The sequence below is a fragment of the Manacus vitellinus genome, unplaced genomic scaffold, assembly GCF_001715985.3.
Source record: "Manacus vitellinus isolate BGI_N305 unplaced genomic scaffold, ASM171598v3 scaffold_16_pilon, whole genome shotgun sequence".
In the NCBI taxonomy this organism is placed as follows: Eukaryota; Metazoa; Chordata; class Aves; order Passeriformes; family Pipridae; genus Manacus; species Manacus vitellinus.
Genome location: NW_021939189.1, coordinates 14329439 through 14346660, shown reverse-complemented (window position 1 = coordinate 14346660; position 17222 = coordinate 14329439). Strand labels below are relative to the sequence as shown.

The 17222-nt window shown below is 39.6% G+C and overlaps 1 protein-coding gene and 1 long non-coding RNA gene across 2 annotated transcripts in view; one reads left to right on the top strand and one right to left on the bottom strand.

Moving 5' to 3' along the window:
- The first annotated feature begins 115 nt into the window (after nt 1–115).
- Nucleotides 116–17222, top strand: part of ALDH1A2 (aldehyde dehydrogenase 1 family member A2) — a 53389-nt gene continuing 36282 nt past the window's right edge. The window contains exon 1 of the mRNA XM_008927126.2: nt 116–337. Within this exon, the coding sequence (XP_008925374.1) occupies nt 221–337 (117 nt within the window). The 5' untranslated portion in view covers nt 116–220. The remainder of the gene's footprint in view (nt 338–17222) is intronic.
- LOC108639109 overlaps nt 1863–17222 on the bottom strand; it is a 120696-nt gene continuing 105336 nt past the window's right edge. The window contains exon 5 of the long non-coding RNA XR_001920280.2: nt 1863–2190. This is a non-coding gene — a long non-coding RNA (uncharacterized LOC108639109). The remainder of the gene's footprint in view (nt 2191–17222) is intronic.

The window sequence follows — 17222 nt, the reverse complement described above, 5'->3', positions numbered from 1 at the left end:
GGGGCTGTGCCGCTATCGCCCTAGGTAGGATGGACCTGCCCCCCTGCCTCTGCCCCCATGTCCAATAAGAAGAGACCCGGCTTGACACCTGCCTATATACAGAGGAGGAGAGCAACATCTTCAGCGCTGGTCTTTGGAGGGGGGGGGAACAACCCAAAACACAACACAACATCAGGTCAGAGCGGGGGGCTCGGTGGTATTATAAAACCCCCCCAAGACTATGACTTCCAGTAAAATTGAGATGCCAGGGGAGGTGAAGGCAGATCCTGCAGCTCTGATGGCATCTCTGCATCTGCTGCCTTCTCCCACTCTCAACCTTGAAATCAAATACACCAAGGTAAGTTGTGTTCGTTTGTTCTGGCAGAGAAATTCATGGGTTTCCCTCCAAAGGAGGAATTTTGCTTAAAATCAGTTTCATTCTGTCCTACCCAACTTGAGTGTAGAGATAAAAAAAACTGCTAAGGCTGCCTTGAATCTGTAATAAAGGAAACAGATTTTTAGCCCTGTAATCATCTGCAAAACCACAGGATAATAGAAAAGCAAATTAGATCTGCTGGGACTGGCTTTGCCACTTCTCTTTAAATGTAGTATTTCCTACAGAGCTGCTGGGGTTTACTTTCAGTGCAAAATCAGTAGTTCTCGAATATACTTTAGTTGCTTTTGATGTACTTCAGAGGACATTACTATACATACCTGTGTATCTCAATCAGAAAATAGAAATATTTTCTTTCTTGAATTACCCTGTGTGCCCAAGGGACTCTTTTATGATTCCTGGAGGACTCTTAACACTACCAGGTTGTTACAGCACTGGAACAGGTCTCTACCAACTTCCGTGATACTTGAATACACCCTTGAACAATATTGCAAAGAGGGCATATTTTTTCCTACTAACCTTTAAGACTAATTTTCATAAAGAGAGAGTTGGGGTCGGTGTAGAAATATCTGCTGGTTTTCTGTGGTGTACTATGAGACTAAATTAGTTTTGTCAATTAAAATGGGCTTTAAGAACAGTCATTTGTTTGTAAATGCAATTTGAATTTTTAAATTCGTTGATATGTTTTTAATCTTTGCATCTTTAGTATCTTTAAAGAATTATTTCATTTCTGTTGGAGAAGTTTCAAATCTATTGTATAAACAGATTACAATGTGTCAGACTTTGTTTCTAATTACCAAGTAACTTAATAGGAAAATAAGCACATCAGCACTGGAAAAAGGTGATAACATTTTTATCTACTGGAAATACAACTTCAGGAGCTTTAAAGCTGATAGGAGACTCATTTTGGCCAATGTAGTGTAATTTTTTCCTTCATATCATCAGTTTGAAAGCTTTTCATCTTTTCTCTTTTTTTTAGCGGGTGCCAAAACTAATTTGTCCTCTAATTTGTTACAGCAATTCCATGTTCTAGAAGCATGTTTCAGAGGAAAGTCAGCTATTTTAGATTTCATTACATTTTAATGCAAACTGCAATATGCAAATTAAAAGATGCATATGGTTTCTGGCACACAATTTCTTTTAAAATAGTTTAAATAAATAAGAAATGCAGTTATTGGATGTTGTGTAGTATTACACTTCGGGAGCAATCACACTGTGCAAATAGTATTTGGCATGAATTTTGTTCATTGTTGGTTTCAGTGCAAACTGTGCTTCAGGAGTGTTCAATGGGAAATACTTGGGAGAGGTATCTCAGCCTGTTTGCATAATAAATTTACTTGCCTTTCTCTGTTCTGAAACTGGAGAATTGGTTCTAAAAATCTTTGAAAAATACAGCAGCCATCAGCAATCACAGCTTCCTATCTGTAAGAATGTGAGCTGGATGGTGACCTTTAATAAATCAGAATACACAGTGCCATCATCTCAGATGTGCAGTGTTACACATTTTATACTCATGGAACAATTAAAAGACAATTCTTTCATTTCAATATTAAGCCAAAAAGAACAGCAACATGTTTCTTCTAAGCTTGGTTTTGAGGTATCAGGTAACTGCTGGTTGCTTTTGAGAAAAATTTGGTTTAGGACAGGTATCAAATGTTTCACTTGGCACATCCTCTGTCTCTGTTTTTCTGTCTGTCTCGCTCTTTCCTCCTTTTTCTCTTTCTCTGCAGGAAATTCAAGTGATTTATAGATAATTGGAGTCTTCAGCTTTGAGTCTTGACTTGGGCAGGACTTTTATCCAGGATCCACTTTCCCACCTATTACAAAGAAAAACAATCAGAAATGAAATAATGGATTGTAACTTGATTCTTTCTTTTGAGGGAGTGGTCACTTCATGTCCTAAATGACAAACAACTTCCATAAACAACAAATAACATTAGACTAAAGCACTTTGGCATGAAAAAAAAAAAGAAAACAACAAACTCAAACCTTGTAAAATCAGACATCTGTAAGCATTCCTAGCAGCCTCTCTCCTGCTAGTTAGCTGGGAATTTTAAATACACAACCAGGACACAGACTTCTTGAACTCTTTATTACATCTATCTATGAATCTTAACCATTTGGGAGTTAAATCTTTGTGAAAAATAGAAGTACTTGTGAGCATTTAAACCAAGTGAAAAAAATTTAAAATATATTTTGCCAATTGAATTCTATTTCTGGAATTCTAAAGTTGGTAAATAGACAGTTTTGTTAGGATAGAACATGTTAAAATTCCAAGATTTCTTAAATGATATTTGTTAAAGATGTGTATGTAAAGATATGTACTGGAAAAAAAAATTATTATTCATTAATCTTTAAAAAACTGCATCACCCTTGGGGTTGCTATGAAAACTCCTTCCGAGAACACAGATAAAACAAATACTACCTGAGTGATTTTCATTTATTCGATTATTAGGCAGAATTATTGAAACTTGTGATATATTGCTCCAGTAGGTTTATTGAAGGAACCAGAAAAGTGTATATTAAGTCCTTCCAATCTGTACACCTGATGGAGCACAGAGGTACTATAGGTTGGATTGGTCAGGTAAAATATGTTCAGTGGTGACAATACACAATGCCTTGCTTTTATGTAAGATGTGCAGCAGTAGCTATTGTGGCTTCAGTGTTGGAAGTCAGCCGATGCTGCTTTTAACAAACAGTCATTAGAAATATTTTTTTCCCCAGTTTTTTTAATACCTTGGCATGATCTGTGAAAAATAAAGTGTTGTAGATGTGCTTAATGAGAACTGGTGAGCAGGATGTGAACCAGACATGCAGGTGAGTGTCCAAGCACACAGGGTTAAGTTTTTCTGCATGGCTGGCAAGTGCTAAGACTGCTACATGCAAGATTATCTCTCTTTTCACTGTGATGGCTCTTTAACTCTTTACTTCTTAACACTGACATTTGGGGAGGGATTGCATGTGCAGAATAGGACATCTTGTAGTGTTCCATGGAATTAGGTTGCTCTACAGCCCTGTGGCACAGCGAGCCCTCGTCAGACTCGTCAGGAGCGTGCTGGCAGTGCTGTGCTCCATATGTAAGGGGGCATGTAGGTAGGAAGGGGATCCAGCCCTCCCCCTGGCAACAAGTCACGCTTCTACAAAAGTCGACTTTATGCCAGAAACTCTCCCAGAATGGGCTGCTCCAGAAATATCAGATGTGTGAGATAAGCTGTGGCATGACGTCCGGTAAGGACACGTTACTGGCATGTTTTGTGCAGGAAGCCCAGCCCTGAGAACCTGACAGCTTCTGAGGGTGATCACAGGGTTCTCAGCGTAGTATCATGTTGATACTCCTTTTTTTTTGCTTTTACAAAACTCCATTTTCCCTCCTGAGATGCCTCCCAGATATCTGACAGTGGTTATGGAATCAGCCCAGTGGATTGAGCCCTTTGCAGCATTTCCCTCTGGCTGTATCCATCTGAGGGGCTAAAGGTGTTTCTACAGGATGTAGCCATCCTTCCTTTGTTATGGCATAACCACACTGCTTTACAAAGTATTTTCACTGTGGTTTTAGTCAGACATGTTGACTTTTTAAAAGACAGCTTGATATAAAACGAGGACCCCAGGGCTTTGTCCTGTCCCAGCTCTGTCACTGCATCAGGTAACTGAGTGAACAAATGTTCTCAGTTTGCATCATATTGGGGACACTAATCCAGATGGGTGTTTTAAGTTTCTTACTTGCCAGCTGATTTAAGTCTGAGAAAGAGATGAACAACTTTAGCATAAGGAAAAGCTGAAGAATTGTGGGTTTGAGAGCTTTTTATAAAGAGGTGCTCTAAAGGGATGAAGTTACAGTGCAGTAGCAGTGAAGAGGTACATGAAACATTTCTGCATGAACAGCCTATGAATTAGCTGACAATCATATTTTCTTTGTCCAGTGTTAAAGGGTTTACCTCTACCCTTACACCATAGGCTAAAATCCATCCAGTTTCCACACACACACCAGAAAAACTACCCAGCACTGCAAAAGAAAGCTGCATACAGGAGTTTGTATGAAGTGTAGGCAAACTGCTTCTGGGTAGACAAAAGCTAACAAATACATTTCAAATTCTCATATGATAAGCGTCTGGGTTTGAAGCATTTTATTATTAAGGTTCAGTACTTTCATCACCATTATGCTTTCTTGGCATTACCCTTTTTATCAAAATTTCCAGCATGTGTTTTCCAGATAAACTTCTAAACTGACATTAAGATAGGAGGCAGCAAATCTATTTTATTTAGAATAATATGCAGAATCTTTGTCATTTTTTGAACTGCAGAAAAGCTTTGGCAAAACTCAGGTAAGTGATGCATACATGCACTGCCCCACCTGTCTTTCCCCAAACGAGCTCCTTTAATGCCTTTTGAAGTCAGATTCTGGGAGTGATGCTTGAGAAAACCAGCTCACCTTTTGGGTCAGGTGGGTGAGCACAGTCCTGTTACAAAAGACTGGGTACAGAAAATTAGAGATGCTTGCTTGAAGAGTAGACAAATAGAACAGCTACTTTCCCCTTTGTGGAACACTTCAGCTTGTGATGCTGCCATTAGATATGTCCCTGTGTATTATCATATATGATGTTTTAGTGTATAAACCGTATTTAGATTTACTGTTGTTTAAATATACAGTTTGAATTCTCTTCTAGTGTATTCATACTTTGGGTTTAGTACTACAGTCCATCAATTCATACTGCAATTGCAAGCTGTTTATGCACTTCTTTCCAATTAGCAGTCTGAATATAGGATTTCTTTACTCCCAAAGTTTTAAACTCTTCTACATAAACCCAATTTACCCAAGTATTTCATGAGGGACAAGAAACAACTGTAGCCCTACATGTATCCAGTCCCTGCCTTTCCTTACTCCAGTACAGCCATGTAATTCAAGAGCATTAAAAACACAGAAACCACCAGGCTGAAACTGGTCACAACTGGAGAACTCCTGCAGAATGATGCATTAGAGTGGGTAACTATGGTAGCAGTGACCTCTTACTGTGCTGAATCTTTAGGGAAAGGCTGGATCTTTAGGGAAAATGCAAACTGGTTTAATGCATCAAACGTTGCAATAATATATTTCTGTCTCTGTCCAGTCTGTAAGGTCAGATGATACACCAAAGGACAAGTGCTATGCAATTAGTGCTTTTGTCCTCTTTGCAAAAAATGTTTAAAATTTCAAGTATTCAAATACAAAAGATCCATATATTTATTTGCACAACAAAACCAGAAGGTCAATAATAATTAGAGCACTTGCCCAAGTTGAAAAGCAGACAAATTCGTACCCCTGCTGTGAAGCAAACAGAGCAGAAACTTGAATATGGATTCCTAATTTCTGATGGTGGACAGGCCCAAATTTTGCCACCTTTGGCTATCCTTGGAAAGAGTCTCACATTCTTTCCTGTTGAATAATTCACTCTTAAGTTTGTATGAGGTCTCAGAGACATCAACTTGATATCCCAGTGGGCAGGACACTCATGAAGGAAAAGCAGGATTCATGTCTTTTCTCCAAGAATACTCACAATGTTAGACAGAGCAAGGATTTGATCCAAAATCTGTGGCTGTCTAGGCATTGGCTGTATGGAGGATTGCGTTGGGACACACACGTCCTCTCACACTCTCTTCTGAGAGTTCATTCTGACTGAAAAATAATATCCCTCTTTAATTTTTCATTACATTTTGTCCTTCAGAAACATTTCCCACAGAAGTTCACCAATTCTGATGCATTCCCACATTAAATTTCTGTCTTGTCTAGCCACATTTTATGATAAATCCCACAGTCCAGCAATTTTTGATGCAGCTTGTCCATCACCCTGTCCACGCAAAATTGTTCCCGACAGATCCTAATGGGCTCTGCCTGTTTGAAGTTATTTGCTGCCATAAACTGCCTTGTTCCTGGGAGCACCACACCGTGGAACCACTGAATCCAGTTGTCATCCCTTCTTTACACTGCCTGTTGTCCGACATTTCAAGTCACTGGGAACAGATCTGCATCCAGAAGTCTGGACCCTTCCTTTCAAGAGCCTTGTCTTTGCATTTACTACCTTTGGCAAATTTCATCTCCCTTGAATTGCCCAAATGTCGTTTTACTTCAGCCCTAGTAATATTTTCTGCAGTACACTGATTAGCTTGAACATTTTTATCTACAAATTCTATACCTTACTATTAATGATCTGCAAAAGCAGGTGAACCAAGATATCGATTGCTAGTCACAGTAATGAAGGGGCACCTTGCTATTAACCTCTTTCCAGGGAGAATTATCCGTTTATTTCCACTCTTTTTATCTTATCTCTTAACCACTTTTTAATCCATGGCAGGACTTTATCTTTCACCATATGGTTACTAACTTTCCTTAATAGCCTCTTGCTAAGGACTTTATCATCAAAAGCCTTTTTAAAGTCTAAATAAATTATATCCACTGATTCATCTCGGCTCCTAATTTGACTAACTATCTTCCAAGAAATCTCACACATTTACAGAGATAAATGACAAAAGATGAGTTCAGTGGTCCATATCATAAATTCTTAGCCAGGTCCTGCATAAAGTCACAATTTTTCTTTTACAGTTTTGCAGCTATTTTTCCTAAGGCTGAACTGTAACTTTTATTTATTTTTTTTTTAAATAGTTTCATTCTCCCCAGTTCTAAAAAAACCACAGCTTTTTATCTGTTTGTCCGGGGGTTTTTAAGAGTAGAACTCCTTCTCTGAAACAAGTAACCAATATATCAACTTTAGTTCAGCTGAAAGAAATGACAGACAAAAAATGCACTTAAAGAGAGACAAGGTTATAAGGAAGCTATGTAAATATAATATAAGCACAGATGTGTACAGATTTAAAAAATCTTCAGAAAGTTGCAGTTCTATGCAGTCCTCTAGTGAGGAATCCTCAGACAAGCGCTGGCATCCCTACTCAAGCACAGTAAGTGTGTGAATAGCTGTGTGAAGATTTACTACTAAATATTACACAGAGAGAGATGAAGTCTAAAAAATGATTGCCATCCAAGGGCCCAATCATTCATTATTGTGCTTTCTCAAATGAATTCCTATTCAGGCTGCATATACCTGTTTTTTCTCTGAAACACAATTTCCCTATTCAAGAATTTGTCCAAACACATATTTCTATTGATCAACATGTTCTGTTAATAGAAATCTGCTTTTCTGACAAGAATGCAGCACATCAATTTTAAGTTACACAGTTAACTAAGCTTTTGGAGCACTTCATTACTGAAACTGTGATATGTGAAGCCACGTCAAAGTGTTGTTGCAACAGCAAGGCTGAAATAGTCTCCCAAATGACAAAAGAAAAAAAAGGACCTAATTCTTGATTACTTGATGTCAGTGCCTTTTACAGAGAGTCTAGTGAACCATATTTTTACCTATGACTTGAAACATAATACATTCCATTTTTGTTGGACTGAGGTGGGAAAATACTTCAGAGAACAATCCACATCAAAATCTGTGACCCAAATAAAAACGTTTAAGGTCAGCTCAATCTCAGTTGAACCTCAGCTGGAGGTTAAAACACAAGGACCTCACTGACCACCAGAGTATATAGACCTTAATCTGTGAGGGATTCGTAGGTAATGAAGACTTTGAATTGAACTCAAAGTCTAAAGGAATGCTGGTGGGACAGCTGTGGAGAGGCTTACAGCAGGTGCTCTGGTTACAGAAAGGGTAGAGTTGCTAATTTCCATGTGGATTTCTAGTATGCCCTAATTTAAAATAAGTGAGCTACAAGGAAATCCATTTGGAAAGTCACAAAGATGTAGGAAGTGTTGTATGGAAGAACAGGCTGCAGCCTCTTTGGTGAACTTGGATGGGAAGAGGATGCCAGGTGGCACTGTCCTCTTGCCATGCTCTGGTCGTGTGGCAGTGGTTATACAAAATTCGTTGGTTTTTACTCAGAAACTATTAGAAAGTGCCTTTCCATACAGAAATTCCAAACACATGTATGTACACAGGTAAGGGCTTTGCTTTAAAGTGAGACTGATTTCTTTCCAAAAAAGAGCTATTTCTTATTTTGGGCAAATACAGGTATTTTTAGACTGTCTTATAAAGGCTGATCTTATCCTTTTGTGAGTAGGTCAACATGCCTTAAATTTGGGCCCAAGTGACTAAAGCTGGTCAAAACCTCAGGGGTACATTTCATCTGAAATAGATCTCTCCAACTGGAAGGTTCTTCCAGGTTTGTCCTGTGGCATTGTTTTCTCATGCTTCAGTGGGAAAAACACCACTTAATACATCATCATCATCATCATTTTCATCTACCCCACCGCTACCCTGGTATACTCCTACTGGCTTTTGTGCAATTCCTGATGCCTTAGATTTTGAAAAGTGGAAGAACTGAGATGCATTAGCATTTGGGATTCCTTTTTATTTCAGAAACTTTATTTCAATTCTTTGCAGCACAATTGCAGCTTGTCCTGGACTTTAAACAATTTGATATACTGTTACTGTTAGATTTTAGTACAGATGATTCTGTAGAGCAAGTATTTTACCTGTCATCTTCTAGTGTTCCAACTAGTGGCTCTGCTTTTCTAAATTTTGGTGAGAAATAAAATCTACTTTCATATAGCCAAATTAAGATCCCCCCCCCCCAAAATGAGCAGCCACTTCTGGAAACACCTTCAGCCTCCCTTTAACACCTTTCATAGCCTGATTGTTTTCAGAATCCACTGACTCTCCCACAGCCTGCATCTGCTTATTTATTTAACTTTGGCTCCTCCTGACTGTTTTATTTGTGTTACTTTTTCGGTAATTTTATTCAGAATATTTGGTAGCAATTTTTTGGGGGGGTGTGTGTGTTTTGCAGTCATTTAAAGTTAGCACTTTGGTTCTTTTTTTTTGGCCTACTTTTCCTCTCATATCATCCTTCTTAGCCACCCCATTTATTTTCTTGCTTTTGCTTCCCGTTTTTAGCCTTGGGAATGCAAATCTTCTTTGACTCTTTCACATTCTTAAGCCTCCATGCTGACTCTACGGATTTTAATTTCCTAGCTTCAAGCAGGGAGTTTCTAAGTTACTTCCTCTTTAAAAAAAATCCGCTTCTTGAAGTTTAGTATCCCAGAGAGTAGGGCTTCTTCATGTGTTTCTCTCCTGCAATGAAGCTGGAATTATTTACGTGACGACCATTTCTCAGGGGTTCAGACACAATTTTTAGTCCTTGACAGGTATATGCCAAATGCTGTTTACATTAGGATACAGAGAACTCTGTTCTCTACACACTATTTCAGTGCAGCTTTCGCTGAACTAAAATGTGGTTATTTTGGCACCAGTCTTACTGCCCTCATATCCTTTTTCCTCTTCAGTGCCACTTCAATGTCACTTCAGATGCTCTTATCCAGAAGTCACCACTTCACTCCTGCTATTATCCTTCATGATCTGCATTGCTTCCCTATCTGGGGCTCTCTATTATGTGTTATGTCTCTCCTTCAGGCAGTACCCACGCAATGCGCTGCACAGGGAGCTGCTCCCCCCTCTCTGCAGCCTCACTTGTCCTCCCTACATAGCTTAAACATACCAAGTGTGCTATGCCTCTGATAATTCTCATCCCTTTATGCTCAAAAAAAAAATGCTTATTTTTCCCCTCTCTGTGATCCAGTCCAGATCACACATTTTCACACTCAAGTTTCTTGTGCTGGTTTATTGGCACTTGTGCTTTTATTTCCTAACTATAACATGACCTAGATGAAAATTGTGATCTAGTTAGTCGAGAAACCCTGTAAAGTCTTTTCAGCTAAACCACAAAAGTGCTTCCCAAGGCGCTGCACCTCACTTTTATTTACCACTCTGCTAGTGTAAAAAGTCCTTAAAATAGAAATTAATTTTAAACTAGGTTTAATACCTCTTTATACTGTCAAATTGATTTGAGAAGTCATTTATGTAACTGACAGGTGGATACATAGATTTATTTTTTTTTTAAGGAACCAATTCATTTTGTTGTCTGAAACATATTTGGAGTCTATTTTAAATGTTCTTTGCACCCAGACATAAAAGCACTGTCCTGATTCCACGGGATATTTTCAAAGCTCACCAGTATACCTTAACATATGCATTTCACATTTGCTTATGTGGTTTTTTTTTCAGCTGTAACAGAAGTAGTTTAAATTTATTCTTGAGTTGTTAGAAACATGCAAGAAATTACCACCTGCCTTTCCAAATCAAGAGGTTTATTTTATTTTCTCAATTTCTTCAGTTGTGAGGTATGGTTGGAGCAGTCCTGTACCAGAATGACCTGCATGGATCTTGAGAAACAAGCACACATGTTTGTCAGGACATCTGGCTAAGCCTTCATCCCCTTTTCCATCAGTGCTTGACATTTTGTTGGTCTTCCTCTTTTTGTCCTTATCACACTTTACCACAGCTACTTGACGGCCCCTTCTCTTTTGTGATGTTTATGGGATGCTGTTTTCCTGAGAGGTGAGAATCAAGCTCTGCCTTTTCACTAGTCCATTTGAAATTGTGATATAAGACTAACAACAAACGTACTAGCTGTGCTGATGGTGACCTAGGAGTCTTGGTGGTCCAACCCTTTGATAGTGACTTTAAAATCCATTTGTTACATTACTAAAGACATTTTTAGCTGGCCTCACTCAACTGCAAGTGTTAATATTCTGCTCCATCAAATCTTTCAGAAAGCATTAATTGATTCAGCCTCACTGTAAAACTGGTGACAAGGCTCCTTCACAGATGGGGGAGTTTAAATTTGTGGGAGTGTAACCATGACTAACTCAGACAGTAGGTCAGTGTCAGAGGCAGGATCTCTTGCTAAACCAGCCAGACTACAAGAAGATCAAACATCTATTTTTGTACATAGTATTCTGGGAAATGGCAATACAGATGGATTTCAGAGCCGCTGTTTACATGTGGATGCATGTCTGCACTTCTATATGGCATTAATTGCACACTTCTCTGTGTGCTCACCTATACACACACACACGATATAGATGAAAAGACCACTTTCTTTATGCTCTTTCTCTTTCTGTGTCACTTTATGAGGAGTTGTCTCTGTTATTCCCTTGAGCATTGTCAGGGAGGCAGTGCCCTCCCTGCTGCAAGATCTGCATAATGAGTTCAGATGAGGCTGGGGCCTGCAATGTTTTTCCCCTCTGTACCTCTCTGTTAGGAGGACCATTCCATCAGTGCCGTGCAGTGACAGTACTGGAATTGGTGCTGGTGTTGTTTCTATTCGCTTCTCTAAGGTTTTGTTTCAGTAAGGCACTCCAACATGGAGGGAGAGGGAAGGCCCTGCTATTTAGATGACAACCAGGAGCCCGGTTCAGAACATGCCCACCGACGGGTGCAGCACAGCTCTCCCTCCCTCCAGCCAAGACAACTGTTTTTAATGTTGGGATTCTGCATGAAACACAAATGTGTTCACGCTCTTGCTCTCTGTCTCAGTTCATTTCTTTCCTTGAGGGAGCAACAGGACAAATCCTTTGACGACTTATTTCCTGGTTAGAAGCCTTTACCTGCTTTCCTGGAATGGTTCCCTGTGACTGGGAACCTTTGTAGTCAGCTCTTCCAGCTGTTTGCCTAAACGGTCTTTAGGGAGACTAAAAGCAGTGAACCTGGAACAGCAACATTTAACTGCAGCTAAGTCCCAGGGGAATTTAGTTATTACCTAACTGGATTGAATTTGCAACATAACCTTATACCAGATAACTGCCAAAGGTTGCATGACATTAACCTTCACAAGCAGCTCGTCCCTGGTGTGCTCCTTGCAGAAGGGTGGGCATGGGGTGACAAGTTTGCTGTAATTAATGCTGGGTTCCATGCCTTTACATACCAATAGTATTTGCAATGCCTGGGTGAAAAATTTCTCAGATTAAATTCTTGATGGTGATTTTAGCCATTTAGTGATCACGTGTCATTGTGTTCACTACACCGAGCATAAATCCTGTCTTGTAAACAGCAGGGAGACTAATGAGGTTTGCCCACATTCTGGTATCACTACAAGGGGTTCCAGCAGAGAAAAATGGAGTTTGGTTAGAAAGTGGAAAAGAAACATGAATTTTAAAGGAAGGGGGGGAGGAGGAATCTCAGGACTGCATATATGAATATTTGGTTTTTTTAAGGAAACCTTTTCATTGACAAGACTTTCAGTGCACTGTGCTCATTTAAGGAAATCTCTGTATAGTTAGATTTTGGGTTTGCCTTAGTCTGTGCTTTTACTGCTGCATGTTTGGCAAAAGTTGAGGGTCATGTTTTTAATTTACATACTCAGAGTTATTAGTCTGTTTCTATTTAAAGGTAAATAGAAGAGCTCATTTTTCATGCAGGCCTACATCTCTATACAGAATAGCTCAGCAGTCATATATAAAAATGTTAAACTCTCTTAAACATTGGCATTATTTTGCTATACCCTCAAGTGTTTTATTTGCTTGAGACTGTAATCAGCTCTTGCAAGAACCCTTCACATCCAATTTTAGTCTTAGCACCACAGTGTACTTTGGGGTGTAAATTTGTCAGGTGTCCAAGCACAGTAGGATACTTTGACAGTTTAAGCCCAGTTCTCCCCAATCAGCCTTATGAATAATAAAAAGCAGAATGACCTATTCCAGTTTTGTATATATAAAGGCAATGACTTCTCAACAGAAAGAACTGGAGGAGAAATCAGAACTGAACTCTGAGGAAAGGGAATGTAGCTAAAGTTTTCTTCTCCCCTGAAGAACATTCTAAAGTAAATAAATCAGTATTTCCCAAGACTTTCTATTAAAAAGAATTTCCAGCCTGAGAGATTTCATTGCAGCATTGAACGAGAGGTGTTGGGTTCCTTTGCATCATGTTGAAGAGCAAAAAGGGTTTATAAATCAGACTTCTGGGAATTGTTATCTCACAGCTTCTTCTAACAAACACAACAATTTGTTTTAAAGGCTTTCACCAAAGATGTCATAAGTGGTAATCCCTATGTTGTAAGTGGGTACTTAATGTGATTTAACTTAATGCTGATGATGCAAAGCTATTCTCCCCCAAAGCCCATTAAGAACATCCAATTTTCTGGTAGACTAACACTCCTGCTTACTGTGGTAGAGATAAGTGACTGTTTAACCAGGACAATAAGGAATAGTTTCAAACCAAGGCTGCAAAACTTAGTGGCCACAAAACTGTTCTTTGTGAAAGTTCAGACTTTGAATGTAAATGTCACAAGCTGGATTTTTTCTTTTTAGGAGTAGTTTGAATTTCTGTATGTACAGACATGTAGATACAGGCACTTTGAACCACCTTACTGAGCACACTGGTGAATATAATTATTTATGATATTAATAAGTATGATCTAAGTAAAAAAGGTCCAGTGCAAGCCATATATGTAAATAAGGTAAAGAACTGATAAATAGAGTTTTATTTCATGTTGCCCTAAAGTGCAGATAATTCTAACAGTTTACCTAAGACAATTCTTCTCACACCACATGCTTATTTGTTTGATTTTTTGTGGATTTTGTATGTGCAGAACGACACAAAAGGAAATGTCACTGGCATAATTTAGAAAACATGCTAACAGTAACATTCAGGAATACTCAGGATGCAAAGCAGAAGTGAAGGCAGACTTTTCAGGAGCTTAAGGCTGCTCACTTGGGTCTAATATAGAGTTAGCACTTTGCAGGTCAGTGGCTCTGCTATTTGTCTCTGACCTAACAGATCTGGAGTTCTTCACATCAAAACCAAGTCTTGCTGAGCTGAGATCAAACGTGTTAAGGTAAGGATCTTGCCAGTGATTTATCGTGCCAGGGAGGGTGATCAGGCCATAAGGGGCCACTGCAAATGAAGCTGACATTCCAGCAATTTCTCATGTGTAGTTATAAGGTGATTTTCTCAGGCAGAGCTTTTAAGTCAAAATAAAATTGCCCATTGTATTTTTCCGTGTTGCCTATAATGCCTGAAATCCTAGTAGGAATATTTATTTCTGCAACACTGCTAATTTCTAAGTAAGAACTTGCTCCTGGTGATGAGCATTTAAAATGGCAGTTACCTACCAGTGAGGATCTGCTAGATTCTTTCAAATGGCAGAGCATGTTTCCCATGAACAGATAAATAGCTCACACTGTTTTCTGTCACACAGAACGAGCACAGAAGACTTGCAATGCACAAACAATGCAAAACACTCGAGAACTACACGGACTAATACTAGTCTTGTTTGTACAAACCCCTCCTCTTTCCCACCATTTCAAATGAGTGCATGTGGAAGGGTTTGCAGGATCGAGTTCTTAATAGCCACAACTTCATTAAAGCCCAGTGACAGCTCAGTAATTGATTCTGTAAACAATTACTCCCTAATCTCCACTCTCTATTTAGTGGATTTTTAGAAATCTTTCATTATTTCATTTTTTAAGGTGCAGTGACACCAAGGATCATACTCCATAAAAAACACTGCCATCCTTACCCTAATCATCCAGCAGTGGCTTTTCTTTGTTAATAGTGAAAATGTAGAGCAGACTTAATTTTTTAGTCATCCTGGTTTCACAAGCAATGTTTTCTGATGCAGTTAAGAAAGAGAGCAAATATTCTTCTCCAGCAATTTAAGAGCTCCACGGGTGAAAGGATAAGTAAAGCTTGGGAGCTTAGTTTCTTAAGAATACATGAAATATTACCTGAGCTATGTTATTGCTCCTGTATTGTGCTACTAACAGCAGATAAATTTTTCATTAACTGAAAAAAAGCAAAAAATTACTTAGAGGAAAGCCTTTATGTGCTGTAAGAAAAAAGTTTCTTCCCACAGGTTTAATAAGGCAGCCAAAAGGAGTAAAATGTTTGTGGTGGGTATAGTTCAACAGACAATGAATCTGAAGTTTCTTCTCTTTAGATTAATTTTCTTGAACAACCAGGCACAAAATAATCCCTTTAATGAGACTGAATTGAAATAACGGATGCTGTATCAGCATGTGGCACAGTGAGAAACTAAAATAGAAAAGGGTATCATCACAGTTTGGCAGCTTGGGTTTTGTGCAGGAAATACTTGGGGGGGAGGAGGAAAGTAAGCACGCTACTGCATGTTGTTAAGACTTATTTAATCTTCTTAACTAATTACTCACACTTCCTAATTCAAAATCATACAAACAAAAACGTTTAGATAAGCCGGGAGTTTTTTCAAATGGGTGCCCCCTACAGCTTAGAAAACAAACATGACAGGTTTCCCCTGTCTGATGTGCTGCCATTTGCAGAAGGACAGACCCAACTCCCAGAAAGACAGAAGACTAATTAAGACAGGAAGACAGGCAGGTCAAACATTTGGTGTGAGGGATTTGGGACATAGGGGAGAAAAAATCATGTTACATTCCACTTTCACAGCAGACTGACAGGAGGCTTCAAGCCCTTTCTCTGATTCCATTTGCTGCTCAGAGACCCTGGATTCCTCCAATTTCTCCTCCCATCACACTCCTTTCCTAGTGTACCATTCTCCAAAGCTCTTCCCTCTGGGAGCTGGCTCAGCAAGGGTCTTGCCATATCTACCTTTAAGCACCTAAACAACATGTCCAGGTGAGAGGGCCAGGGCAGCAGCCCCTGGATACAGGGCAGAGATGGATCCTGCCCCAAGGGAGGGCTTTCCCTCTCCTGCACCCTGCTGGGACTGAAGAGACTGAGCCTTTGCCACCATTGGGTGCTGGATGATGTGAATCCTCCTCCAGCTCATGTCTGGCACGCAGGAGTCTGCCTTCATTTATGCAGGCTGAAATGTCGCTGAGACCTTGATGTTATTCACTTGTTTTAAATACTTGGCTTCTAATCCAAAGTCCAGTGATCTCAAGGCCTGGTTTTGATTTCAGTAGGGTTGACTCAGGCCTTGCTACTTGGAATTTACATCCAGAAAAGTTAGACAGCCTGGTCTTCCCATCAGACATGCACCCTTGGCACGGGACTCAGGTTGTGTAAACATAATTCTACTGGAGTGTGACGTACTGCTGCACTGGCAGCAAAACCAGAGCAGCCTCATCCACTTCTTGTGCATTTTATTTCCAATTTGACTTTTTTGATCCTCCTGCTCTAGTATGTTTGTAAATGTTTAAAATTCTCCAACCCTCTTGGTACACTCCAAAGTTTGGACTTTGGAATTCTTGAGTGAAATTTCAAGTTTGGATTTATGAAGGAAAGCCCCTTTTATGGTACCCCATAGCCAAAAACCTTCAGGTCCAAATGAGATGTTAAAAAAGAACGAACTTCCCAAAGCACACAGAGCTTTAGAAATAGAGTTCTTCTTCTTTTTCAAAATTTTTCTTTTTGTACAGTGTGGGGGGTGTGAGTAAGGAGAGGGAAGGAGCTAGGACAACCCAGCAGCTAAAGAGGAAAAAGAAAAGTCTACATGTTCTGGTTTTGTTTGGCCTTACAGACCTCACAGACTAGAGCATGTGTCAAGTTTCCAGTGAAACAGCTTTGTCTCCTAGTACAAACACCCCTCCGGAGGCTGTTGCCACTGATTCTTTTTCCTCAATTGGGGCCTGATTCAGCTCCCACTGAAACCAGTTGTATTTTTCCTTTTGTTCTACTCTGGGTGGGGTTGGACCTCTCGTGGCTGAAAACCAGCTATGCCCACAGGATCTTGCTTGCCAGAATTAAATTTGGTGCAAAGTTGTTACTCATGTACAGTTCACTGTTACTCTTCATACAATTACAGTTGTTCTGCAGTTGAAAGGCATCTCATTACAAGAACCCAAACCTGGGTAACTTCTGAGGGCTGATGCTGCTCTGTGGTACCACAAATGAAAGACACAATAACCACCCGTGCTTGTGTGCTCAGCCAGCCTGCCCTGGCTCCTGGAGGTGTGCCCATTGAAAGCCATGCAGCCGTGCCCAAACAGACTCATTCACAGCTTCTGCCCTGGGAATGTTTGGGGATGTTGGCTCTGAGT